Here is a 27,937-nt window from a genome sequence, read left to right as displayed (position 1 = left end):
AAATGAGACAAAAAAATCATAGTTTAGTATGTCGTCCAAAATCAGTCAAAAACGTCATAGTACAGTATGTCGTCCAAAATGAGACAAACAAGTCATAGTATAGTATGTTGTCCAAAATCAGTCAAAAAAAGTCATAGTATAGTATGTTGTGCAAAATCACACAAAAAAGTCATACTATAGTATGTCGTCCAAAATCAGTCAAAAAAGTCATAGTATAGTATGTCGTCCAAAATCACATAAAATTCCTATATACTGTGCAGGTGGGATTCAAACCAGTGTCCCCTGGGGAGGCTGGTATCCAAAACAAATCAACACTGACCGCTAGGCCAATTTAATACCTATTGTATTTAATAGGTATTAAACTGCAACTACCTGTACTGCAACTACCTTTTGCCTTGGAAGTGATGACTCTCAATACTCTCCACCAGGTGGCATGGTTTTTGGCCATATTTAGCTTATGGAGAAAAAACATGCTGTTTCCACTAGATGGCACTGTCACAATTCCCTCTCCCACTCATTGACATCTGTAATAATTCAACACACAAAAAGGTTTACTTTGCATTATTGAAAATATTCATATCTTTTTATCTAAAATGGTGGCATTATGGCAAAAAACCAAGTGGCGGTAATGCCCCATAATGTTGGTGGCCAGCCTCCATTAAAAACCAAGAAGAAGACAAAAAACTTGGCATTTAAAGGGTTATAATCTTTAAAAAATAATTAGCATTTGATATCAATAGTAAGTTCAGATGTAGATGAAAAGAAATCGGCTCAATAAAAGAACAATATATAATCATGAATAATATTTTTTTATAGCTTGATTTTAAAAAGGACATTTTTGGTGCTTAGTGGTAGGAGTGTAACTAATATTAGAAACGACCCTCAGATTTAAATTAACGCATGCCATAGAAACGTGTTTAAAATCACCCCCATGAGCTAAATATTACTATAAAACAAAGGTAATTTAAAAATCATAATGACCGTTGAGAGACCTCGGTGCTGCCGCAGCCTCTGCTCTGCTCTCGGTGACGCGCAGTGACTTCACAAAGGAGGAGGAAGAGGAGGAGGAGGACGCCGCCGCTGCGCGCAGCTCTCTCACCGTCTCCTCTCCTTCTCTCAGCGGGCTTTAGGATACACTAACCCCCCGGCGGGATGGAGCCAGCGGGCGCGTACGGCGCCAGGAAAGCCGGGAGCATCGCATTTGATCCGGTCGCTTTCATCACACACCCACGGACCGTCCTCAGACTCATGTCATGGGTAAGAAATCCGCCTCTGCAATGTGTCCATTATTATATGGACGGGCCTGTGTCTGCCCCCCCACACCGCCACCCGCCCCCCTCTCTGTCTGTCGCGCTGTCTCTCTGTCCATTCACACAGTCTCCATTGACGGGACTAATTGAAATCATCATCAGCATCAGCGTTTTTGCAGCTTGTTCAAACAAACGCATCATTCTGGTGATGCGGCTCCTGGTTCAGGATCATCAGGACTCTGCTGCCATGTGTTTATCTCTGGCTCCTCTTTGTGTCTGTAGCTGGTGCTAATGTGTAACTGTAACACATCTCTCTGTCTGTCCTGTTGTCTCTGTGGTGTGACGCTGCTGTGCAGCTGTGAGTCACCGTGCAGCCTTTATAATGTGGACACTTGGGGTTTAAAGGTGACACAGAGCATGTCCAGCTTCTGTCTCTGTGTCTTACAGTTAGAAATCGTGGCCTTCCTCAGTAAAGCGTGTGTGGAAAAACTAAATAGTCACAACAAAGTAAGCTATTTTAGATTAAAAAAAGGGTTTCTTAGGTAACCAACATTTTTATTCCACTAAACACTTCAGAGACAAAGTGGATGACAGTCGAAAGGAACTGAAATGCCATACAGTACAACAAGGTGTTGAATATGAAAGTTAAACTTTGGCTAAAGTAGCAGCAGAGACGTGATTAATTTCCACGCCACACATCACACATGAAAACACTGTAACTCATCATTTACCCCTGTTTTATTGTATTCATTGTTTTATTCTTGCAAAATCCTGACCAGGGACAAAAACTGCAAATTAGCTGAAGCTAGGCGTCTTACATATACATTACATTTTCCATTTTGCGGCAGTGTTAGATGTATAGTTTTTTTAATAGATAAAATAAATCTTATATGCCAGGTTATACCTTTGCAGTTAGATATGTATACATGGCAGTAACCAATAAAAACATGGTGCTTGTTTTATCCTGTTTAGGGCGGATTATTATTATTTTCATGATCAACTTATCTTCAATTTTATTAATTAATGTAATAGTGGATTAAAAAAGATTAATCAAGCCATTTGATTCAGTTGATTAAAATAATCAACTAATTACTCTTTGTACTTTACTGAGGAAACTTGTTATGCTTCATGTTTAAATATAAAAAAATCACAGAATGAATGTAGGTTTGACACAAAGGAGGCATATTTAAATGTATAAGTTTAAATCTAAACAGCCATCAAGACCATTCTGTAGAAACAATAATTCCTTGTGCGTCCATATTATTATGGTGTTTTTTTTTTCCAACACTTTCTGACAGTTTACATTTTTACTTGATTAGTTGAGAAAATAATCGAGAGATGAATCGATTTTAAAAATAATGGTTAGTTGCAGCTTTACATTGCTGTTTTACTCAGTTAGTGCAAATGGCTGCAAGTAATTGTCATTATGAACCGACGTCCAGGGCTGCTGAACACATCTTCTTCATGTCATCATGTGTGTATTTGTGACACTGTAGTTCCCCATGAGGGAAGACAGTGTCTCCTAATGCTATTTCAATGACTTCTCTCAATTCTCTCTGTTGATGACCATGTTAGACAAAATATTAGCTTCACGCTCCCATGTGCTCTCAGGAGCTCAATCTGAGGAAAAACAATAAACCCCTAGACTTAGAGTTATGTACCTCTTGACATCATGTATGAGGAATGTCAGGCACCAGTGTGAGTTCATTCTCTCTGACGTGTTAGATGATAAACCAGCCCACATGTTCTCTTCCCTGCAGGTTTTCTCCGTCGTGGTGTTCAGTTGCATCGTGAACGAGGGCTACATCAACATCGGCAGCGAGCGTTTGCTCTGCGTCTTCAACAACAACTCTGACGCCTGCAACTACGGCATCACCATTGGCGTGGCGTGTTTCCTTGGCAGCGTCTGCTTCCTGATTCTGGACGCTTACTTCCCGTCCATCAGCAGCATCAGGGACAGAAGACGAGCCGTCCTGCTGGACCTCGTCTTCTCTGGTATGAATAAACATAAATGTTTTTGCACTATTTTTTAATATTCCATCATTAAATTATAAAAAAAAAGCTTTTAGAAGTCAAAAGCTTTAGTAAAACAAATATCCACGCATTGGGAAAGACATGAGAAATCACTCATCTCTAAGCGATGAATATGAGGCGATGACTGGCGGCCCATTAGCTTGGCTTAGCACAAAGACTGGAATCAAAGGAAACATCCATAACTGAAACAACATCACAACTTTTACTAGAGACAATTGTGATCCATTGTTGTGGTTTTGAGTGACATGTCTCAACATCATGTGGGTAATTTCATGTGAAGTTCAGCACAGACATAAATGTTAACTCCAGGATGAAGTCAAAGAAACTTGTTGAACATGGATTTGTCTTCTCTAGCCATCAACGTGATGAAAATCGGTCAAAACCTTAAAGCTTCAGTGTGTAACTTTTGTCACCACTCTGCACCTCAGGTGAGCCTGCAGAACTTAATTCCTTAACCTAAAGTTCTCCCTTTACTGTGGTAGCTGCTGTTCTCCCACCCTCCCTCCTTAAGTCATGTGGCGCTTTTTCACTAAACAGTTCTAGCATGACTCGGCACGGCTCGACTCTACTCGTTTGTTTTTTTACCTAGTACTTCCAGGTTCCAAGCGAGCTGAGCCGACCACCGATTGGTCAGAGAGTGTTGTCACAGGAAGAGCCATGATCGAGCAGAACAATGCTGAACTGTAGATCAGTTTAAAAGACTTAAAAATCCAGAAAACATGTGTTAATCTCCAACATTTAGCAAGGAAATTTCTCAATATTTAACAAAAGAATCTGGTGTATTTATTTAAACTAATCTTTTTAATGAACTGATTCTAATGATACAGTTACACCGAAAACCACTGCTTTACTCGTCACTAGTTTGTGTGTCACGTATTAAAACGACCCCGCAGTAATGGAAAACGACGTGCCTGATACCCAAACCATGTAGAGCCGAGCTGCGCCAAGTCATGCTAGAACTGTATCATGGAAAAGCTCCAGTGATGTAACACACATCACTCTGTGTCTCCACAGACACTAAAACAAAACCAGGTTATAGTGAGAAATGCTCATATTTAAAAGTTACACACTACAGCTTTAAGTTTACAGCCACTTAACTGCAAAAGTAAAAACATTGTCGTTAGCCTCAGCTGTACTTTCTGTGTAACAAATGTTTAGCTCAAAATAAAAGTCTCACAGAATTGAGGGCTGGTTAGTAATTATCATTTTGTCTATTTAAATCTTTCCTCTTAATCTTAAACAAAATTCAAGAAAATCTGCCAAAGAAAATGAAACTTAAAGTATGTTTTTTTCCACAATCTTTTGTAGCAGCTGGGTGATCGAGCTAAACAGCAGGTAGCACTAATTCATCAGTTAGGCTTCATAAAACTGAAGCAGATAATTAAAATAGCATGAATTAAATCTTGTTAAAAGTGCAAAAAAATAAAAATAAAGAGCAGATGGAAAGTGGAAAATAATTTATGTTTGTTTTTTTCATGAATTTATATTATAAACCTTTCATTTGCTGGTATATTTCATATCTTGAATGGGTAGCAATCTGTCACGTTTTATTGATAAAACCAAGCTTTCCTCTTTAGCCAAGCATGTGCATGTCAGTGGAGTTTTTGTCAAAGGTTGTGCAGGATTTTTTCTGAAAAATTAGATAATGTTTTTGTGGAGTATATAAATACTAGTAATGTATTAAAAATGGACTTTTCTACTGTACAGATTTATAAGATGATATGCATTACCAGTGCAATATAAGCCCCTCTTCATCTATCCTGCAGGCCTCTTCTGCTTCCTGTGGTTCGTTGGCTTCTGTTTTCTGGCCAATCAGTGGCAGGCGACCTCTCCAGATGAGCTGCCTTTGGCCCAGGGCTCCGACGCTGCCAGAGCCACAATTGCTTTCTGCTTCTTCTCCATCCTCACCTGGGTCTGTATGCTTATACCTGTGTGTGTGCACCTGTTGTCTGTGTGTGTGTTGTCATCATCATCTTCTTCATCTTATTTGTTTGTGTGACCAGCAGTGTGTATGTAATTTTCAGGGTTATCAGTGTCTGGTGGCAATGGACACATATAAGATCATTCCAGTCATGGAGGACAGGCAGAGGCTGCTGTCTACGACCCCTCCTACTCTTTCTTTCATTTAAAACACACACACACACACACACACACACACTCCTGAATCTCACCTGTGTTTGTTTTCGGTGTCTACACAAGACAATATCTAAAAGAGTGTCACAGTGTTAGATTTGGTGCCATTTTACAAAGTCTGGAGTCGACAGATTTGAAGTAAGGTGTGGGCGATTTCACTGAAGTACAGTAAATACCTCTGCTCTCAAAGTATTTTTTTTGAAGTGTGGGAGTATGAGATACTGACACAGTTTTGCCACTTGATCTTATAAAATATACACCTGCTTACAATATCTTAAGAATATCCATCCTCCACATGAGGGGAGCTGGTGCCAATCCCAGCTGACATAGGGTCAAAGGTGGGGAAACACCCTGGACAGGTCACAGTCCACGACAGGGACACATAGAGACAAACATCCATCCACTCTCACGGTCATTTTAGAGTGTCCAATTTCCCTAATCCCCAAATCTGCAGGTTTTTGGACTGTGGGAAGAAAACCGGAGAACCCAGAGAAAACCATTTTAAGAATATGTTCTGTGACAGAATGTCTTGAGGGGGTTTGGTACAGGAGAGTGAGTGAGTTAGTTAACAAACTTCACTTCAACAGTGGTTAGGTGAGCTTTTTGTTGAGTGATTTTTTTGTGTCTGTCATCTGAGGTGTGCACTGCATGTGCTCACAACCATTTTTAGCCCTCAATGAGGGGGAGTGGCAAATTCAAACACTTTCTTGGGATTTTTAAATTTTTTTTGCCCTCGTTTGCATAAAGTTTTGCATTTTACATTTGATGCAAATCGACTTTTTGATATGACATCACTGGGTTAAAATAAATGGAAACCTTCATCTTCAGGCCTGGGCATACTCCACAATAACAGATACAACTGTTCTCTCGTCGTCATGACGTCATTGTTTTCTTGCAGCTTGTTCTTGACACATTATCTGGGCAGAATCTGCACTTGAGATTTCTCATGAAGTATGAAAAGTCCTGTCCAGACCTAACTTTGTTCTTGTTCTTTTATTAAACCAGTGTCTAATTAACAGCCTATGCTAATGCATGTGTGTGTGTGTGTTACTAACAGGCTGTACTGACGCTGAGTGCACTGCGGCGCTTCCTAACCGGTAGCAACACAAACCTGTTCACTTGGCAACAGCTGGACCCGGCCCCTAGCAACGCTCGGGCTACACCATATCCCATCACCAACGGTGCTACCATAGTAACCACCAGCCCCTATCAAGCCCCGCCGTTCACTGAAACCCTGGATCCTCAGAAACTCACACAGCAGAGACCCATGGCTCCAGCCTTTTAGAGACAGACAGACAGACAGAGCGAGGCAGAGAATGTGGTGCGAGTTGGACAACACTGCACGGACAACTTCCTGCCTCGCTGTTTCAGTGGCTTTCCATCCTCTCCCGGGATTGGTGGAGCCGTGTGCTGTATGATCTCTATTCTCCATGACAACTGCCAGCTCAGCTTAGATGGTTGTAACTCGCCGTGTCAAAAATACTGGCTTATGTTCTCACACACAAAGGTATTGACGCATGCTAACACAGCTGTACTCACTCACACCTGGAAACAGACAGACATGTACTTACATGGACACCGGGACACGTTTACCTGGAAGGACACACACACACACACACATACACACAAACACACAGATTTTGCTGCACTGGCTTCCATTCATTTGGACAGCCTACTCAAAGTGTTCTCGCTTACTGTACCTTAATGTGTACTGGTCCTGACAAAATCAGCATTTATGACAGAAAATGTCCTTAAGTGGTAACAAATGCAAGTACACTCACACACACACACACACACACACACACACACACACACACCTTGACAGCATGTACATATGGTAAAGTGCAGATTAACATAGATGTAGATCAGTGACGATGCTCCACCTGCCTTATTAAACGATACTCAGTGATGCAAATAGGACAGTGAAACCATTTCTTTGCTTCTGTTTGTTCTCAGTCCGCAGACTTGTGGCCGCCCATTGGCTGCGAGTGACATACTTTTTGACCAATAGATCGCGAGAGCAGGGGTAGGCCTCGCTGAAACTGGTACATTCTTTTTGGCAAGGAAATAAAGAGAGAACAGCTTAATGCATTCTGAACGCTGTAGTGTTTCCGTGTGAAATATTCATGTGGTTAAATATTTTATTGTGATATGCTGAAGTGGTATAATGAAATCTGAAGAATAAAATCTACCCGCCGCCATTGTCACCGTCCCTGCTGTGAGTCTGCCTTTGTACACCGCGTCTCTGAGTCACTTCCTTTTTGCCTCTTGAAATTTGAAAAATCGTTTTTAGTGTAATTATGTATTGCGACTAAAATCCAAGGATGTGTTAGGCACATTAATCAACATCTGCTGGAAGACTATAATTAGATGGCGTACTTGAGTTATGTTGAATTGATTAGCAGCAGCAGGCAGCAGCTGTGTGTTAGCTTTATTTTTAGATGAGGCAGCTCATGTAGAAAGACCGCAGCCACTCCTACTACCATTAAAACAAAAATCTCCATAGATAAGGGGCAAAGGACAGGTTTAAAAGCAAGGTTATGAAGTCAAATGAAAGTCAGAAAAGAAGTGGTTTTATTCCAGCACAGTCCAATCACCGTATAGCCATCCCTGCTTCCAAGAATCTGCTAAACATTATATATATATATATTATTTGCATCATCCGTCCTCATGACCTGCACATAAAATGACATTCAAGTTCATCATATCATCACCTCTGTGTTAATAAAATATAGTGTCAGCCTCTTACAAAGTTTAAACACACCGTTATGTCCCTGGAATAAGCCCTTCTGTTCATCTGCTCCCACCCCATTCATCAGTATAATCTCTGCAAACATTCGGCAACACGGGCCAGCTCGGGTTCTGACAGCAGGGGGCAACGTAACCCTGCAGCCCTCTGGTCACATGCCTGACACTCACCTGCGTCTGAACTAGCTCTACCCTGAGAATACTAAGACGAGGAAAAGCAAAGTCGAGGGGAGAGTGAAAACTAAGCCGCCTGAACGTTCGGACGGATGGGATCAGGAAAAAAAGCGAGGTAGAAACTACTAAAGCCCAGGTCACACTACAGGAACTTAACTCAGAGGTTCTGACGGTAGATTGACTTTTCTGACTCTTCAGGGTTGAGAGGATTCAGACGTGGGAGGAAAAAATCCCATGAAAAATAAACAATACCAAGGTTTTTCTCACTCTGGTCACACATTGATCAAGCAACATCCAGAGGCGGTTAAAGGAAATTTAGAAGACTAGTTATCTATACAACAGCTATAAAGTCCAGCTTGTTTCAATATAAGATTCTCACTTTGCTTCACTTTTAATAAGCTGAAGGAAAACATCGCGTAAAACGGCAATTGCACAAATCCATTTCAGGTCTGCAATTACAAATGTTGCTGTTTCATAGAAAAGGTTTTTTATAACTGTTGAACTTTATCATCTAAAAACCATTTTGTTTGTTTTTGTAAACATACACTGTCATTTCTGCACCACAGATCGAGGAAAGTGTGACACTTTTACTGTAAGTAAACTGTTCTGGAAAATAAGACAATTTCTATGCAACAAATTTGATTCTGCGAGCGGATGTGGCTCAAGTGATTATTCAACATGAATATTCAAATGATTTAAATTTCAATAAATGCAGTTTCTTCAATAATAATTCATGAAATATTAAGTTAGTAACTTAGCATGATGATTTGTGACATTACTTGTGGTCAATTGTAGGGAATAATATATAAATATATAAGACATCACCTTTGTTTTATAGACTTGGATGATTCATCCATAAATAAAAATTATACATTTGAGTTTAAAGTGGCAGGGTTTTTGTTGGTATTATTGATTAATAATTCCATGATAACCTTTACACATCTGCACCTCCTCTGGGCTGTTCACAGGCTTTTCTACCTCTGTATATTCTGTATCGTGGGAGACTTTGACCGATCAGAGGACATTTATTGGCTCTTCTACTACAACTCCTCTGCATACAGTCCCTTTGGTGTAACAATGTTTACTCCAGAACCTGCAACAGCTGCCTATGCTGCAAATAAACCTAAAAAAAGGAACACGTCCTAAAGAGAGGCCGACTATAAACACAATAAAACTTGCTTTTTCATCTGTCAACGTTTCTCGATGAGCAGATATGTCATTTAATGCATATTACACCTCTTGTTTGATTTGTGTCCTGTACTCTGACCTAGGCTTGAGATGCAAAGTAGAGATGAGAGTAAATGAAGAAGGAGGAGTGCAAGCAAGCAAGGGCTAGGTTAGTGTTGGGGTAAATATAGCTGGAGAGAGACTACTCTGTCTGAACTAAAGCTATAGGGCTATGATAGAAGGAAAGGAAACATCTCGTGTGCATCTTGTGTGCAAATCACACAACGTTGTAAAAGTCTTGGATCACATACATAAATCATACATACACGTTCCGATTTAACCTCCCTGTGAAAATCTTGTGATTCGAGGAGGACGAGTCGAGGGGCGTGGCCTGAAACAAGAAACTTGCCCCTCTGGTGCGCTCCAAGCTGCACATTTGTCTCCACCACACTGAGAGAAAGAAACAATCCACCCACAGTCCCCTGGATGTGTTCAATCGTCCACTGAGCTTCCCTCGGGCTGATTAACCGAGAGGCTTGTGGCATCAAACGACAGAGTCCGTCTCCTCAGGTCAACACTGCTGTCCATCAGTTGGGTTGACATAGTGACCGGCTCCTCCCCAGGTGGCGGGCTCATCCTCTGCTTCCTGTTCCTGCCCGACACGGGGGACACTGATTGGCTGAGGCGGCTCCTGTGCTCCTCAGGGCTTGGGGTAAGGTGTCTGGTTTTGTGTGACGAGCTGGCAGGAGGTTGTGTGCGCGAGTGAGTGTGAGCAGAACTGTTAATACGACTGACTTCCTCATCGGCGTCGTCCAACTGGTGCCCAGAGTCGCAGCTCCCCTCCGCCCTGGAGCTACAGAGGGAGGCTGACAGGGTGAATTCACCACTAGATGCCTGCATGCTGGACAGGCTCTGCAGCCTTTTCTCGCGGTCTGTGTCCGGCTGCGAGCCACAGGTGACCTGCTCAGGTACGTGTTCTTGTTCAGTGGTTTCACTGTGGCTCCGGCTGTGACTCCTGCATGAGATGACCCTCTGCGGCTGCGTATATTTCAGTGTGTGTACACTGGACGATCGCTGGCGCGGTGGCGTGGAAGTGGCGGAGGGCACAGTAAGGTGAGGCTCTGCCAGATCATCAGCTGAGTCACAGTGCACAGCCTCCTGCGGACACAACACACGACACAGCCCTGTTAATCATTACGATGAGATGAGGTGGGAAGAGAAGAGAAGAGAAGAGAAGAGAAGAGAAGAGAAGAGACGAGAAGAGAGGCGATAATAACACACCTGTCTCCGTAACTGTCTGCTCGTGGTGTGGAAAGATGCTGGTCTCTTCAGGACTGAACTATCTGGGATATAGGAGGGACTCAACTTGTTTCTGTCTAAACTGTCCTGAGGACAGAGCCATTGAGACGGACGTCTGCTGGTACTGTGAGCGGGATGTCTGTCTATACTGTGGCTGGACATGAGTCTAGGTCTCTCTGTGTTGTGTTCATGATTCAGCCTGTATCCATCTATACTGTGAGCGGAGCTGAGTCTGTGTCTGTTTATCCGATGGGCGGGGCTGAACCTGTATCCATCTATACTGTGAGCAGAGTTAAGTCTGTGTCGGTTGATTCTGTGAGCAGGACTGGACCTGTATCCCTCGATACTGTCAGCTGGACTGAGTCTGTGTGAGGGGTATCTGTCATTGCTCCCAGAGGTGAGGCAGATCATTGGCCTTGAGCTGCATCGAGACCCCAGCGAAGCGTGGCTTATGGTGGGCAGAGCTCCCGGGACCTGCAGCAATGAGCCGCCTACACTGGAGCCCAGAGATGACATTGAGCCTGCAGCGAAAAATCACATAATACACAGTATTTTATAAAGTGTGCCGACACCACATGGGTTTGAGTCAACTAACCCTGCTAAATACTACACAGTGGAAGTTTAAGGGAAATGATATTCCCATTTTACAGTTACATTTATATTGAAAAGCTACTGAATTACAACTTACAACGATTTAATTAAAAATTTTAATATAAAAAAAAAATTTAATATAAAAAATTAGAAATCCCACATAGACAATATGGAAGTCTGAATCAGACACGTTATATCATTGCTCATTGAATCAATGTATCAATCCAGATGTATTAATCATTACACCCCTAATAAAGACTACAAAAAAAGAAGAGTGAATACACCGTGTTTTGGAATCTAAGTATGTTTCTACATACATTGTCCATGACAAAGTTAGATTAAAAATAAAAACGAAGGTTTTAAGTTTCATGTAAATAATATCAGAAGATGAAATGTTTCACTAAAACGATCAAAGTATATGATGACGGTGCAAAAATGGGGTTCTGGGTGTCATTGGGTGTCGATCATTGATTATTTCAAATATTTAAGAGGATAGGACTTCCACTTATGATGAGCTGCTTTTCTGAGAGCCCCCCCTCGATAAAATAATAATAATTCAATCTTTGATAACCTTCCTTTGAGCCTACTAAAGATGTAGGAAGTAATGTTACAACGGCAGACCTGGCCAACAGTCAGATGGGACTAGTAGAACAGGCAGTCTTGCTCTCAAGACATTATAAATGCAATAACTGGCTTAAAAACATTGTTTGGCCAAAGGTTGGATGTGACTGCCAAACCTTCTTCAAGTACAGATATCTATGATGCATATTTCTGAAAGAGTCATGGCCAACAACGACACACATGAGAGCGACAGGCATATCTGAGAAAAAAACCTGTGAGGCTCAGTCCACATGAAACAACATAAGAACAACTGGCACCGCAGAAAAGAACAGCGAAAGGGCGAACTACGGACATCGTAGCAGAGCCGCTGCCAACTTTGCTGGGACACAACAACTTTGTCGGGCCAATAAAGGTTGACAGAGCATGTAGGACGCTACAGATGCTGAATAAAGTGCTTGTTTTTGTGGTTACATCACCGCCAAGAAAAGGAATGAATCCTGCACCGGGCGAGACAAACAGTTTATGTTTAGTTTATAGTTTATGGATTTGTGGATAACAACAACAATATACAACAACTTAACAAAACTGTGTGCTTCATTATGTAATCATCTATCAGCATATTTTTTTCCCATCCATGTGACCTACTGACAATGCTCTCTATTTACCAAGGCTTGAGTACACTTAAGCAGTGCACAGTGGTAGGATTAGGCAAATTGGGGTTAAGTGGATCATCCTTCCAGTTGGAAGATGCCCCTCTGCCACTAAAGCACTGCCATCCCAAAGTGCGTTATTTTTTATTCTTACCTGCCCACAAAAAATAAAAAAATGTAAAGACATTTTTACCAGAGTTGACGGACGTATTGCCAGTATTTTGAATATGATATCTCACTCTTTCCAGCAAAGATTGGCACTTGTACTACGTCACACTTCAGCTTGTGCTTTAGGCTATTTATGGTAGAAACAATCATTACAGCAATCAGTCAGAACTGTCTGCAAATTGGCTGCAAAATAAGTGAAGTACCTGAGAAGCTGTAGCCGGAATAAGCTTCGTGGCCAATGTGAGGATAAGGGGAACGTCTGAGTGGCTGAATGTAGCTGTCGCTGGGGAGAGGCACGATGCCACCCATGCTCAACATGTTGCCTTGGGAACACTCCTCATCCTCAACCTGCACCTGCAACATCAGATCATTGTCGTCATCTACCCTCCGTTCCCTTCTTTCCATTCATAAACACCAACATGTGCTGTACGTTACCTGAGCGGGTGCATCCACGTTTGGCCCCGGAGCTCCGCTCAAGGACGCAGTGCTCTGACGCCGCTTGGCCTCCTCCCTCTCCTCCTTCTCCCGTCTCTCTTCCATCTCCTCCAGCTGCGCCTCCTTGTTGCTCTCCTCCAGGTGCTTCATCAAAACAGCTACAACAACATTGACCAGCACGAACTGAGCCGTAAGGACGAAGGTGACAAAGTAAATGGGGGAGATCAAGGGCAGGTAAGTGAGGCAGTTGCGATCCTGCGGGCGGCAATCACGCAGCGTGTCCTGCAGGACGTGGATAAAAAGTGAGACAGAGATTTCACATGATATTTTCAAAATATCAAGAGATTAAGGTGAAATTTAGGTCGGATAATGCTGGAGGTTGTATTTCCTCTCCTCTCCAACGGGGGGAGATGTTGATCTGAGCGTAAAAAAGGATATTGAGGCTGTCAGAGAAGAATAACACACTCTCCTAACCCTCTAATGTCAGCAGCTCTTAGTCTGTCATAAAACACCTGTCTAATAACCAACACTTGCATATGTCTGTGAGTCTGTGAGTCTGAGAGAAAGTCAAATAACCTTCATAATCCCATTCCAGTTGTCCCCGGTCGACACCCTGAAGAGTGTGAGGAAAGCCATGCCAAAGTTGTCGAAGGTGGCGTGGCGACTCAGACCCTCACATGGGTTCTCGTCCGAACACTCTGAGAGAGGATGAAAAGAGGGAGAGAGGATTAGAGGCAGTGAGGGTGGAAGAGGAAAGCGAGGGGAGAGAAGAAAGAGAACAGTGCGGAGATTAGAGCACTGATTAGAACGCTGATTCTAAATTGACATAATTAATGTCTATAACAACAAAATTTATTCATGTTATGCAATCTCTCCAATGTCAGCTGAGGTGCACACACACACACAGCTGCACTGGCTTTTATGCATGCACACACACACGCACATGCATGTACACGCAAACACACACTAACCCAGTTTTCCAAAGAGCTCAACTCCCAGAGCTGCATAGATGAAGAACAGCAACATGAAGAGCAGACCCAGATTCCCCACCTAGACAGACACATTATACGCACACACAGATATATACAGTGTATGATACACAGAGATAAAGACATGTACAGTATACATCAAGAGAGACGCAAACATGCAAACACGGTAGAGAGGAGCCATAGACACTGACTGCTGAGTCTTCCTGAGAATGAGGAACCATCGTGGAGTAGACTCTTAAATGTCTGTTTGAGAAACACAGTAACTCTCATAGCCTGACATCAGTTCTGATAAAATGACAAACATTGCAAACCAGTTCACCTCATGGTAGGAGGAACAGTAAGGAGATGTCTAATTAGATGAAGCATGGACGTATTGATGAAGTGCAGGGGGAGAAAGGTGCCGGTCACCGTTTCAATCACTGGGAGTGATCTGTCACTTCAAAAGACTACGTCATGGGTGGGTAGGCACTGGTGGCTGTTTTGGCTCACTGGAGATTATGGGAACATCTGTGCAATGCTGTGAAGCTCCATATGATTTTGGGGGAATTATCCATGCTCCAGGTTTGAGAAGGAAAATGGTTAAAATTTAGCTGAAGTTCAAAAGCAGAACAACACCTCAAAGAGTTGATCTAGGTCATTCATCTTCAAGCAGTTGAATTTCATCCTGGGGCCTCCTTCCCACCACCTCAGCATATCTGGGGCTTCACTTTTATTGATAGAAAAGTAACACTATAAATTGTATTCATCATAGTTGTGTTATTTACACTCTTTATTATTTTGTTTTTACATTAGAGGGCAGTAAAATCACAAACGTGTCCTAGTATTACTTTTCATATGCAAAGTGGAGCTTAAAGTATCACCACACAACATATCTAGATGTTCTCCACACATTACTGCAGGCTTAGTTTGCTTATGGCTCTGTCTTAACCAAAGAAAGTCCAGTTGCCTACAGCTCACTACTGAAGATTTACTAGTGTGTTGTTGTTTTTTATTCCCTCGATCCCTGTTCTCCTATTGCTTATCTCTTCAGGGGCCTTTGACCCCATGGCTGGGTTTCATTACATCACATTCTACAGCCACACAAACAGCTGAAGTTAAATGTGCAGAGTAAAGTTGAGGCGGACAAGAATTACCATTGTTTTGCAGGTAATTTAGTGTCATAGCAGTAATTACCAATCCCAAATGTTATGGTAATGTCTCTAACATGTATATTTCCCAACAAATAACACATATGGCAGGGGGAACAATGTAGTCATTATTATTCATCCTCTGAGGACAATGAATGTAAAAATGTCAGTTACATGTACAATTTGTATATACATCTTTGAGAATATGACCCTGTTTTGATCATCTTACTTGATTTATATCACCAATAAACATGTTTCTGTGAAGTTTATAGTCTCACTTGCTCGTTTCTTCGTGGTACTGTTTGGAGTGAATTAGCTAATTAAGCACTGCACCTTTTCTGGGCGTGGCTATGGTGAGATTGACATCTCTGGTGAGCTGTCTGTCCTTAGGCTCACTCTCTTTGAAAAAAAACCCTCAACGTTTTGACGCTGACCAAACTGTAAAGCTTCACTTTCTGCTTCTTTCACTCCTCGGTTCACATGCGTCAACACAGGAGAGAAAACCTGCTGCTGTAGAAACTCCACAGAGTTTCACCGTCCTACCTCAAAGGTATATTTTATCTCCTCATGGACATCCAGTGTCAGGACAACCGCACCAAAGCAGCTGTGAAGTCACGCGGTTTCACTGGCGACTCATCAGCCACACCGACAAACGTAAGAATCAGCGTTTACACGAGGATATTTTAATACCAGTTGGTTATTTGGTGTCTTTTGCTTTGACGCCAGCCAGCCGGGGAAATCAGTCAGTAAATCATGTGGGAGGCAGTCGGTGCCAGGCCTCATAAATCGCTACACAAAGCAAGCTGTCTGTATTTCATCAGAACATTTCGACCGGCCTTGTGCTTGAACAGACGTCTTTTGTTGGATTGCATCGGCGCGGCTTCTTACCTGAGGCAGCGCTTGCATCACCGTGTCCAGCAGAGCTCTCATTCCTGTGGCCATCTTCAAGAGCTTCAGCACTGAAACATTGCAACGTGTCAGCTGTTATCTGCTACATATTGTCACTGTGTGTGTTTGTTTGTTTGTGTGTGTCACTGTGTGTCCACCTCGCGTTATCCTCAGGACTCTCATGATGCGTATAATGGTGGGGTTGATGGGCAGAGAAGCATTCAGGTCTATTTCCTCCAGTGCGATTCCCATGATGGACATCAACACAATGGCGAGGTCCAGCTGGTTCCACCTTGACACACACACACACACACACACACATCCACAATTATTGCTAAGCTATTTTCAAACATGGACTTCACATATGATGAACACAGCTGGGAGAGAGGCGGTCACAGCAGCAGGAGAGTCTCCAGAGGAACCAGACGAGGAGGCCAGGCTAAAACATGAAGGAAGGGGATTCTCCAGAGTTTGTCCTGCTGCATTCTCACACATTCTCTCTCTCCCTGGGGTTCAGTGCATGTTTGAAAGCATAAGTGTGTCTTCAGAGGATCCTGCATGTTTGTAAGCATATTTGTATCACCGTGAGGATACTCTTTACCTCTCTTTGAAAAAGCGGCGCAGGCCGAAGGCGATGAGTTTGAGAATGGCCTCGACCACGAAAACCACCGTGAAGACGTAGTTGCAGTACTTCAGTATCTCGTTGAGGTACTGCAGGACACACAGAAACACACTTGAAAAACCCCCGCTGTACTGTACTGTAGCACTGCTTCATTACTATGGTTCTAGGACAGGTGGTGGTAAGAAGTGTTGCCATGGTTACCTGAGGTTGGTTGTAGTGCTCCATGCTCATGGTGAGGAGGTTTGTGAAGATGATGATGGTGATGAAGAGATCCAGGTAGTGGCTCGTGCACACAGTGTGGATGGATCGACGCAATGGGGAGTAGTCTGAGTAATATGGTTTCTCCTGGGCCCCTGTGTCGCACACACACACACACACACACATTAAAATGCTTCTGAAATAAAAATATGATATGGACTATGAAGTCACTGATGAAGTGGGTGCCAAGTGGTGCAGTGCTGTGTGTGTTTGAGTGTGCAAATGTGTGTGTGTGTGAGCGTGTGCACACTAAAAGTGCCACCTCAGGAATTCAGTCCTATCCATCACACACATACACACACGCCATGGCACCTCAAGGTGTCTTTGGGCAGAAACCCTCGCTGTCTGCTGCCAGACACTTAACTGACAAAGAGCAAATGCACTACTAGAGATTATACTGCAGAGAGAGAGCGGGAGAGAGAGAGAGGGACAGAGAGAGAGAGGGAGAGGGAGAGAGCAGGAGCATAAAGAGTGTAATATAAGTAGAATATACATATGTATGAAAAATGTGTGTATGTAAAGAGGTTTATCGTCTGCGAGTGTCATATTATGTAGACTTTATATAGAGAAAATTACAAAGACACTTTTGTCGTTGAGTTTGAGGCAGTTTTCCTGGTGAATGTCAGGTCATTTTAGTTCAAGCTGAAGGAATTCCTAATACTACAGTTTGCAGTGTTTTCTTTTTAAAGGAAAATGTGTTTCCAACTCTGTAGAACCACTTTCATCATCATCATTCACATGTTTGTACAAAACTATATAACATCTTCCTTCAGTCTGTCCCTCAGTGTTATAATATAATCATATTTAATATAATAAATGTTTTTCTGAACTGAAAATATATATATATATATATATATATATTAATTTGAAGGCATCCTTACATTCTTACAGTTGTCATGTCTGTTTATGTTAATTTAGACCTTTTGATTTCATTTAGCATCTGTTTTGGATTCAAAGTTTCTGTATTTATTTACAATGACTATATTTCAGGTCGGGTCAGGTTTTGTGCCATACAGTTCATCATCATGTCCTCGTTGGCATTCACTCGTTTTCCTTTTTCATTTTAGTCCATTTTGCTGTAATTACACGCTCTGCCTCGATTAAGTTTAGTACCTTGTCAGTTCATCTGTGCCACTTTGTCATTATTTTCCAGTTCCTGTTTTCATAGCAAGGCTACGTTCAGATTTTTCAGCTGATGTTGCTCACATCAGATCTGTTATGTGGTTCCAAACCAGACAAACATCCAAAATGTGCCTGTGAGACATGAATGAGCGCAGTCCATGTGCCTGTACTCGTCATGTGCCTGCACTGCCAGCGCAGCACAATCAGACAACAATAGAAGAGAGCGCTGTCAAATGTGCTGTGATAGCTTTTGTTTCTCCTGCTTCGATACCATGAGAACTTCTGTTGTTTCCAATGAAGTATGCAATCAGGTATCAGTGTGCACCTGCACGCTGTTCCTGAAGACACATTCACATGAGTGTCTGATGAAAGACACTTAAAGTTTAGACTTTATATCACAGGTGTCAAACCCGAGGCCCGCGGGCCACATCCGGCCCGCCATGCAATTGTATAATAATATGTTTAATGTCTTTCCAGTACCACACTTATCAAGTTTCCTCGCCAGTAAAATAAATAAATGAACTAAATGTGGACTTTTAATTTAAACACAGAGCCGTAACCAGAGGGGGGGTTATAAGGGGGCTCAGCCACTCATTTGTATTGACCATCCTCTCTTTTAGCTTTATACGTCTAGTAAAAATAATTGAGTACAATAAGTTATTGGCTAAGATACTACAGGTGACTACAGGACTGTTTCTGTTCAGCGGAGGAAATCAGGAAAGACAGATGGAAATGGACAACGGAAAATTATTTGTTTGGAAGTTTTTGTTATTCGATCTCATCTGGCCCCTCTGTAATTTACTTTGACACCCCTGCTTTATATCATCAAATCTGACCTGTAATGAACTGGAAATGAATGAGATTTAAATAATGTGGTTTTAATCTGATTATAGCCTAAATGATCGTATTTCTTGTTACTGCCACATCATGTACCCACTCTGAAACCCACAGTGTATCTTTAGTAAAGAGATTGTCTTCACCTTCACTCACTTCAATCACTCTTATCAACAATATAAAATCTCCACAAGTCAGTGAATCACTAGCAACTGGATGTTTCATGAATGAATGAAAATCTACACAGACAATATAAAATCTAAAAAAAATAGGACCACCATCAAACAGTTGTAGAGGGAATAATTAAGAGTGGTCATTAACACACTGGCAACTCCTCTGTGGCAGCTGCTGTGCAGCCACAGTGTACTGACACTGATCTTGTGGCTGAATGGAAGGAAATCCCAGCTAATGTGGGAAGTCAGATTGAGAAGCCGAATAACACCCATGTCTTTGGAATGACTACTGTGGACTGATTTGGCATCCACAGACATTTGGCCATACACCATACGCCCCATCACTCCCCACGCCATTATCCTTCCTTACTTCTCCTCCTCTTCTCCAAGCGCTTCTGTCGTTTCTCCTCCCTGATCCGCGCCTCCTCCTCCTCCTGCTGCTGGCGACACTTGTGAAAGTTTTCCACCACCACTCCCACAAACATGTTGAGCACAAAGAAGCTGACGATGAGGAGGAAAGAGATGAAGAACAGCAGCATCCAGGGGTTGTTGTTTCTGATTGGCTACAGTCGAGAATACAGACAGAGAGGTGAGACAGTGGCAGAGGGACAAACGGGGAAAAGAAGAAAAAACAGGCAACAGCAGCAGCAGAAGAAGAGAAGTGGAGAGCATAAACAAGAAGACAATATAACCCATGAGTCAGCAGTGAAACCGCCAGCACTGTCAGCTCAGATCTATTTACCCATCCGTCTTTTCTCTTTCCTTACATCTCCCCTGAAATGTTTCCCCTTTCAGCCTGAGACTGACACAACGCCGAAGTGCAATACAGCAAAACAAAACAATGATATTCATTTTTAACCTGGCGCCAAACCCTGTTTCCTCCCTCTGCATGTGTGCGCGTGTGTGTGCGTGTGTGCGTGCGTGCGTGCGTGTGTCCTCACTTGCTGATCCACTCCGACAGCGTCAAGGCCGTCATACATGATGCTGACCCAGCCATCTTTACATGACAGCACGAACAGTGACATCAGCGCCTGCAAAAGTGAGACACGTGTACTTTAAATCAGCGCCAGTGCTGGAAATCGAGAGTGTGAGAGCAGGTGTGAGAGTGATGGTGTGTGTGTGTGTGTGTGTGTGTGGCAAACCTGTCCCAGATTGTCAAAGTTGTATTTCCGTCGGACCCAGTGGTATCCTGCCTCCAGACACTGGGTTTTGTTGGTGATGTTAGACACGTCGTGCCCATCACAGGTGAAGAACTTCCCCTTAAACAGCTGCACACAGACAGATGTGTACACTGATGAAAACACATGAGAACACTGTGTCCACTGAGTACATAAACAAACAAACAAAAAAAGATGTACTCGTGAACGGTGCCTGCCCGAAGGAACTCGTTCATCTGTCAGTTAGAAGCACTGCTCAAAACCTACTGAAACTAGTTCAGTGACATTTGGTGGAGGGGCGTGGCTTCACCCAAGAAAGATTTCATTACATTTCGGAGCAGATCAGATAAAAAAAAAAAACAGGATTGTTTCTATTCACTACCTTTAAAATAGATAAAGCATTTGTCAACCTTTTAGTGAAGAGTATTTCTTAAGAAATCATTCTGATGAATATCAAGCATACACAGAGGGTGAATATCAATAAACAGGCACACCTGGTGTGGATTTGTGACTCAAAATAATTATTTTACGAGGGTGAATCCTTTAAAACTACCGTACAATGTGTTCATCAGAAATAATAGTATCCACCTGCAGGCTCTGATAGTTGTGGTATTTATTCATCACTCTCCATTAACGCTATATAATTGTTTATGGGGGAGTGATGAGGTCAGTGCCTAGAAGCCAAACTATGATTACATGAATGCTGTTCAAACTATAAACTATGCTCTGATGCAAATAAACACTGCACAGCTGCCCTAAATTAACAGTTTTTATGTTTCTGTAATGGTTAATACACCCGTATGTAGAAGCTCTACTTTTAATGCTAAAATATAATTATTATTTTTAACCATGAATTTTCAAATTTTACTGAAAAAAAAGTCAAATTATAGTATAGTATAATAATTAGCTTTAGTGGTTGAATGCTATGCTTGATTAATTTCTCACAGAAGCACACAGTGAAGCACCCCTGCGCAAATTTGGGTATAAAACAGCAAATTCAGTGAGTTATTTGCCAAATAAATAACTCACTGATCTATGAAAGATTTCTAAAAAATTCATGTTTCTCGTTTTTTTGTCAAATAAATGTGATGAGCACAGTGTTATGTTTGTACAATGAAAGGATATGTGGGGGAAAAACACAGTGTTGAGCATCAAGGGCCTTTGAGTGTTTGTGCTTTGAGAAAACCTTCAAGTTCATCCATTCATCCATTCATCCATTCACTCTCAGCTCAGAAAACACATCGTCCCCAGAAGCGAACGAGATTAATCATTGAGGCATTTGCATACAGGCTGAATGTCGTATAACAGCATTCGTTCTGTTCTGCAGCATCACATGAGCTGCAGCCTCATACTGTCATTATAAGTCACGCTGAGTATCCACGTCGTGTCTTCAACACCACAGGTGGCCAGCATACTCGTACTAGTACACAAATCTTTAGAAAGAGAGAGCAGCCACTAAGCACATAATAAATTTAAGAGCCGACTGTATTTTACAGCTAAAATATCCGAGTGGCATCCGGTCCAGTCTGCTTTTACTGCCATTACAAGCACCGGAACGCCACGGAGATGATAAATTACAGTTAAGACTCCAGTTATTGGTGGAAACTGTAATATGGAACAATATGCCGCACTTCTCTCTTGAAAAACTAATATATGCTGTTATTGTCGTTGATATGTGACACGTCAGTCCAGTGCTAGTCAGTCATGGTAACATCTATGAACTAATTATATGAAAGTATATCTATTCTGTGAGTGGTTCTTCTGTCTGTGTGTATTGTTTTGTCTAGATTAGCACCTAAGCTTTAAAATGTCTGTCTGGACTTTTTTGTCGTTGCATATTTTAACCATAAAAGGGCCAATGTCCTGTGAGTAAGTGCTTTTGCACAATATCTAGCAGTTATTTACAATTCACTGCATGTTAAAATGGTGTGTTAACAATTTCAAATGAAGAAAAACATAACCTTGTATTGAGAAAAAAACACTGTAGTCGTGTGTGTGAACCCCAGATTTGCGTTAAATTTGAAATTTGAACAGTTTAAAACATATTTAAAATAACATTTGTTTGAGTTTTTGTCTCAATAAATGGAAACTATGCACAGGTGTTTTTCCAACTCTCTCTTCTCTGGTGACAAAGACGCTGATTCGCCAGCTTCCTGTAACAGCGCAAGTGAAATCACCGTAATAACCACACGTTGGCTTTGACTTGTTACATCTCAGCTTTCAGAAATGGTTGTCATTTTTCCGATGGCACAAACTGTCGCGTAATTACGGTAATGCAGATAACGCTTGCGCAAACTTGTCTTCCACGATACGCTCGGTGACAGTGACATTCACTAATAGAAAAACTGCATAATTAAGCTTTACTGTGATTGTTTTTATAATATTTATTATTTTTGATATGTCTCTGGTACTGAATGGTTCCAAATTATCTTCATGGCTGATGTTTGTTTCGCGGTGGCCCTCAGGAGGACGAGCTGTGTCGAAAGGGCAAAGCTAATGAGGATCCTTATAAATAAACAAAAGACAAACACTCCAGCATGGAGCTTTCTCTTTACAACATAAATGTGCTTTAGTATCTTCATTTGGCATCACTTACCATGCAAGCAGAGAGTTGTTTGCAGAGAGATTTACAAAAGAAATTCTCCCAGAATATTGTTGCTAACGTTCTGAAGAATTAAAGCCTTGGTGTGAGGGAATAATATCTCGATGCATGGAGAGAAGGCCAAACTTGTTGTTCTGTGAAAAGCTCTTTCAGAGTGACTCTCCGCTGAAGTGACAGAGCAGCCATTTCTGACCTCGTGTCAAGGTTGATTCAATCAGTCATACTTCAACAATCAAGTGTCAGGAAGCTCAGTTCTCAGCACAAAGACTCGGCCGACAGCCATGTCACCTTCTCACAACTTAAAAACTGTGAATCACACCTGGAATCATCAACGCTCAGGTACTCATATCACACACACACACACACACACACACACACACCAGAAGAAAATCGCACATTTTTCTTATGAGACTCATTTAAAATCAAGGAATATGAAAGTGCGATGTCAGCACTTCTAGATTGCTTCCTTTCAATTTGTATTTCCAGTATCTCACAAGCAATGGAAAGCCACACACGGATATCAAGTAAAAGAAAATGTTAGAGAAATACTTTCTTTCCTCTCTTATGTCTTAAATTGCTTCGTATCATTTAGAATTATCATGACAAGTCATAATTACTCTGAAATTGAGCTTGTTTTTAATCTTTGAAAAGAGAATGGATCTGTTATTGTTTCCATTCAAAAGGTTGAAAACTGCATACAACAAAACAAATAACACAATCTATAATACAAATCAACGGAATCATGAATACAACAATCCAGGTAAAAGTGGAATTTTCTAAAAACCAGTCTCAGCACAGTCCCCCTGTAGCTGATCCATTGTTTTTATAATTACTTTCAGGGACTCTGGTGGATCAGCAGCTCATTTGCATTTCCCCTCCAGTTTTCTCTTCACTTTTTATTACCTGAAGCATTTTCTGAGCTCTGCCTCATTTATTCTAAACCAGCGTGATCAGTGTCTTCTCACAGCAAAGAAAAAAAAAAAACACAACACATTTTGGATGTTTGGTGACATTTAACTGTGTGACAACAAGTTAAAAACGGTGTTGTTGTTTTTTCAATCATCATCAGTGGAAAGCTGAAATGCTGAGCCTTATCTCTGTGACCAGCAGTGAGTGAGGAGAGGACGTTTACCTGAACTCCTAATATCCCGAACACGATGAAAAACGCACAGCAGATGAGGACAATATTCCCAATGGGTCTGAGCGATGTGATCAGAGTCTCCACCACCAGTTTCAGACCTGGAGCCCGACTTATTACCCTAAAACACACACATTAAAGGGAGAATTCGGTTTATTGAAGTGCGGTTGTCAGAGGTACTCAGTAAATGCTGACTTTGCCATGACCAGTGCACCGCTGTGAGACACTGATGCGTGTCCTCATTGAAAACATGGCTGCCAATGGGGACACAAGTAAAGACAAACTTCAGCCACTTAACAAAAGGTTCACCTAATTATCACACCAAAGTCCATGGAGAAAATCTGCATTTTTAGCTCACAGCGGCACAGGAGCTCCTGGTCCTAGTCTACCTTTTTGGGGAAAATTCTTCACATAAATTTACATAATTGTCTCTAAGGCGTTTGGTCTCGGGAGTGAGAAGTTTACAACGTGAGCCAAACTTTAGCTTCCAGTCGTAGAAAGCTGTCTAACAGCAAGAAAGAGCAGCAAACACATTCTTAAGAAGTGATAGACTTAAGCAGGTGAAGATTGTACTAGATGAGTCTTTAGTTAAGTGGCAGTCCCCACTGGTAAATGGTTTATATCGCACTTCTCTCGTCTTGATGACCAGTGAAAGCTGCTTTACACTTACCATTTTGCCATCTACCCATTCACACTCATTAACTCACACATTCATACGTTGTACTTGAGTACAAGTACAAGTATCTTACCAGGAAATGACCGTGATTGAAGTTGAAGTCACTTTTTATACTATCACTTAAGTCAAAGTCTTAAAGTATATGAAATTCACTGTACTTAAGCATCTTATAATATCACTTAAGTCAAAGTCTTAAAGTATATGACATTCACTGTACTTAAGCATCTTATAATATCACTTAAGTCAAAGTCTTAAAGTATATGACATTCACTGTACTTAAGCATCAAAAGTCCATGTTCTGATATAAAGTTTTAGAAGTAAAAGTAAAAAGTAGTAAAAAAGCAAGAGCTTAGGATTGAGCCATGGTGGCTCAGTGAGACATCTTTCAAATGGAAGGTTGTGGGTTAAATTCCTGGCCCTGCTAGACTATATGTGTCCTGGAGCAAGTCGCTTAACCTCATGTTGAAGAATGTGAATGGGTGAATGGCAAAACTGTAGTGTATTGCAGAAAAGCATTATATAAATACAGACCATAATACCAACTCTTCTTCGTCTGATTTTATTTGGTAGTAACGAGTAACAAAGAGAGTTAGAGGAAATGTAGTGGCGTAAAAGTAAAAGTTGCTTTAAATATAAATAACTAAACCAAGTACAGATATGTGAATTCTGTACTATTTGTACTTTGTTACAAACACTATTTGTACTTTGTTACAAACACTATTTGTACTTTGTTACAAACACTATGTGTACTTTGTTACGAACACTATTTGTACTTTGTTTACATTACACCACTGGATACACTGGCAGCCATGTTTACATTGAGGCTGGCTCCCAGTGACTGCAGTGCCCGACAAAGTCAGCGCTGACTTTGAGTCACTACCTCACACAAATACACACTTAAAAAAAAAAAAACACCCTGAACCATCTCTTAAATCACACATGAATGTGTCCTGGACAATATCTAAACGAGAAGATCTGTGAAACACCCACCTGAGAGGTCGCAGCGTGCGGAGCAGACGAAGCACACGGAGGATGCCGAGGATTCGATTACCACCTGATGATGCGATGGAGACGAGAATGTCCACCATCGACACAAACACCAGCAGCCCGTCTAAAACATTCCAGCTGCTCTGCAGGTACACACTGTTTCCAAAGTACAGGCCCATAGCTACCACCTTATCAAACACACACGTACAGACACACACACACATACAGTATATCCAGCAAAATTAAAGGCAAGACTAAAATAATGTGAGGTGTAAAATGAGGCTGAGAGCAATTCTAATCTGCACCCGGGAAGAAAATTGCCTTTTTACAAGTATGATGAAAAAAAATCACTTTGCAGTCGAGTGGCTGCTCTGAAAAGGTGCACAGTTGTGTTTACCTTGATCATCATTTCACCCACGAAGATCACAGTGAAGATGTAATTGGACACACTGAGGAACACCCGCTCCTGTCACTCACAACCACACACACACACACACACACACACACACACAGAGAAAAGCACATTTGTCAATTTAAATGTTTCGTGTCCCAGTAGCATTCTAGCTTTGATTCTGCTCAGCAGCTCATTACAATGAAGTGGAAAAAAACATCCATTACGACTGTATGAGAAACACAATAACAAAAAACAGTGGGAACAATGAGTGTGACAAGTACACGATCGTATGTGTGTGTGTGTGTGTGTGTGTGAGACCCAGTGCTACCATACTGATGAAGTGCAATTTTAGTTTTTGAGGGTTAAGGCTGGATGTTCACATTAAAGTCTGCATCTTCAAAATATAATTTATTTTTAATAATTGCAATATGTTATAATGTCTCTGTTGTGGGGACTTCCTGTCCGTCCACATGTGTGCATTGGAAAGCAAGAGGTAGGAAGAGCACACCTCAGCCTCTACACACTAAAGACAGCACAGCTCGGCACGGCACGGCACGGCACGGCACGGCACAGCACAGGGATCAATGACAACACGTCCCATTCATTTCTATCAGGTACAGCATGTGAAGAAGGTGCTAGGGTGGAGGTGAGCTGGAAAACACCACGCTTGGATATTATATATTACCACAAAGGATTTTATTTTTCTGAATTAAAACAAAATCTGGATGAGATAATGAGAATTATGTTTAACTCTTAATGCTCACACAGCATGGATCTGTGGTGCAGGCATACCCCACGACTCCTTATATGGACATCCTGGGGGGGATGTGTGTTTATAGGTCACATCTTCAGGCTTTCCAAAATGCATTTTATCATCTTCTTATGTGTTGTTGAGTCAAAGTTATGATTCATTTTATATGCATATGCGCTGATGTCACAAAATAGACTGTTTTTATTTTATTTTTGTTCATAAAAATGTGAACTCTGAACTGTGACACATTTCCAGATTTCACAAATTCAATCCGATTCTGAAAATGTATATGTAAATGTATACAGTTGGGAAAAAATCATTTCATCAGATTGCTTCTTATAAAACAATCTATATCTTATAGTCTCTGTGTATACGTTTTAACATAGTAATGGAAAAAAGCAGCGGGGATTCATGTTAATCATTTTTGCTCTTTCCTTCCTTTGTAAATGTGGTTTTGTTAATAATCTGCCTGTTTCTTGTGTCTGTCTATGTGACTCCTCCTGCACAGCTGGCTGTCCTGGCAGACAGTTCCCACCTCTGTGGCTCCGTCTAAGAATTCTCCCATTTTCCTCACTCGGTGTGAGGGTCTAAGGACAGAGGGCGTCACTTGCTGTACGGACTGTAAAGTCCTTTGAGCCAAACGGTGTTTGTGGTGTTGGGCTGTATAAATACAACTGACTTGACATGACTTGAAAAAACAATGTCAATGAAAGAAACGACACCAGAAAGAAAACCCAAATATCCACCGTTATTGTACGTTGAGTTTGAGGCCACTGCTGTTTTTATGTCCCCACAGAATGACATACCACACGCAGGATGCATGCAATTGTAATGCAATTGTTGTGTTGTGGAGACAAAGGATTTTGCCAAAATCTTGCATTGTTACAATGACATTTTACCAACATACAAAAAGAAACAGCTGCTGCTTCTCCTCCTCCTCTTCAATTTCACTTCCAGTGAAAACACCCAAGTATAGACTCATTTTGCACAAAAATAATCCCGTGTGATA

At 41.6% G+C, this 27,937-nt stretch overlaps 2 protein-coding genes across 3 annotated transcripts in view; one reads left to right on the top strand and one right to left on the bottom strand.

The window, feature by feature from the left end:
* The first annotated feature begins 1,057 nt into the window (after positions 1–1,057).
* Positions 1,058–7,629, top strand: LOC131466368 (synaptogyrin-1-like). 2 transcript variants are annotated; one of them, XM_058639549.1, is made up of 4 exons: positions 1,058–1,257; positions 3,011–3,245; positions 5,051–5,196; positions 6,475–7,629. In XM_058639549.1, the coding sequence occupies exons 1-4, from the start codon at positions 1,153–1,155 to the stop codon at positions 6,700–6,702; spliced, it is 714 nt and encodes a 237-aa protein (XP_058495532.1). In that variant the 5' UTR covers positions 1,058–1,152; the 3' UTR covers positions 6,703–7,629. The 2 variants fall into 2 exon arrangements, with proteins under 2 accessions (XP_058495532.1, XP_058495533.1); XM_058639550.1 differs by lacking the exon at positions 6,475–7,629 and adding an exon at positions 5,309–6,467.
* Positions 7,630–7,777: 148 nt separating this feature from the next.
* Positions 7,778–27,937, bottom strand: part of LOC131466959 (voltage-dependent T-type calcium channel subunit alpha-1H-like) — a 48,019-nt gene continuing 27,859 nt past the window's right edge. Inside the window, exons 18-33 of the mRNA XM_058640596.1 lie at positions 26,181–26,249; positions 25,787–25,971; positions 24,115–24,241; positions 20,366–20,491; positions 20,165–20,254; positions 19,594–19,786; positions 17,038–17,189; positions 16,816–16,925; positions 16,373–16,506; positions 16,215–16,285; positions 14,182–14,260; positions 13,787–13,908; positions 13,211–13,492; positions 12,979–13,123; positions 10,788–11,326; positions 7,778–10,664 (exon numbers count right to left, since the gene is read on the bottom strand). Coding sequence (XP_058496579.1) covers positions 9,999–10,664; positions 10,788–11,326; positions 12,979–13,123; positions 13,211–13,492; positions 13,787–13,908; positions 14,182–14,260; positions 16,215–16,285; positions 16,373–16,506; positions 16,816–16,925; positions 17,038–17,189; positions 19,594–19,786; positions 20,165–20,254; positions 20,366–20,491; positions 24,115–24,241; positions 25,787–25,971; positions 26,181–26,249 — 3,090 coding nt within the window. The 3' untranslated portion in view covers positions 7,778–9,998. The remainder of the gene's footprint in view (positions 10,665–10,787; positions 11,327–12,978; positions 13,124–13,210; positions 13,493–13,786; positions 13,909–14,181; positions 14,261–16,214; positions 16,286–16,372; positions 16,507–16,815; positions 16,926–17,037; positions 17,190–19,593; positions 19,787–20,164; positions 20,255–20,365; positions 20,492–24,114; positions 24,242–25,786; positions 25,972–26,180; positions 26,250–27,937) is intronic.

Source organism: Solea solea, chromosome 10 (assembly GCF_958295425.1).
Source record: "Solea solea chromosome 10, fSolSol10.1, whole genome shotgun sequence".
NCBI lineage: Eukaryota > Metazoa > Chordata > Actinopteri > Pleuronectiformes > Soleidae > Solea > Solea solea.
The sequence above is the reverse complement of the archived record's forward strand: the minus strand, read 5'-3'. Positions and strand labels throughout refer to the sequence as shown.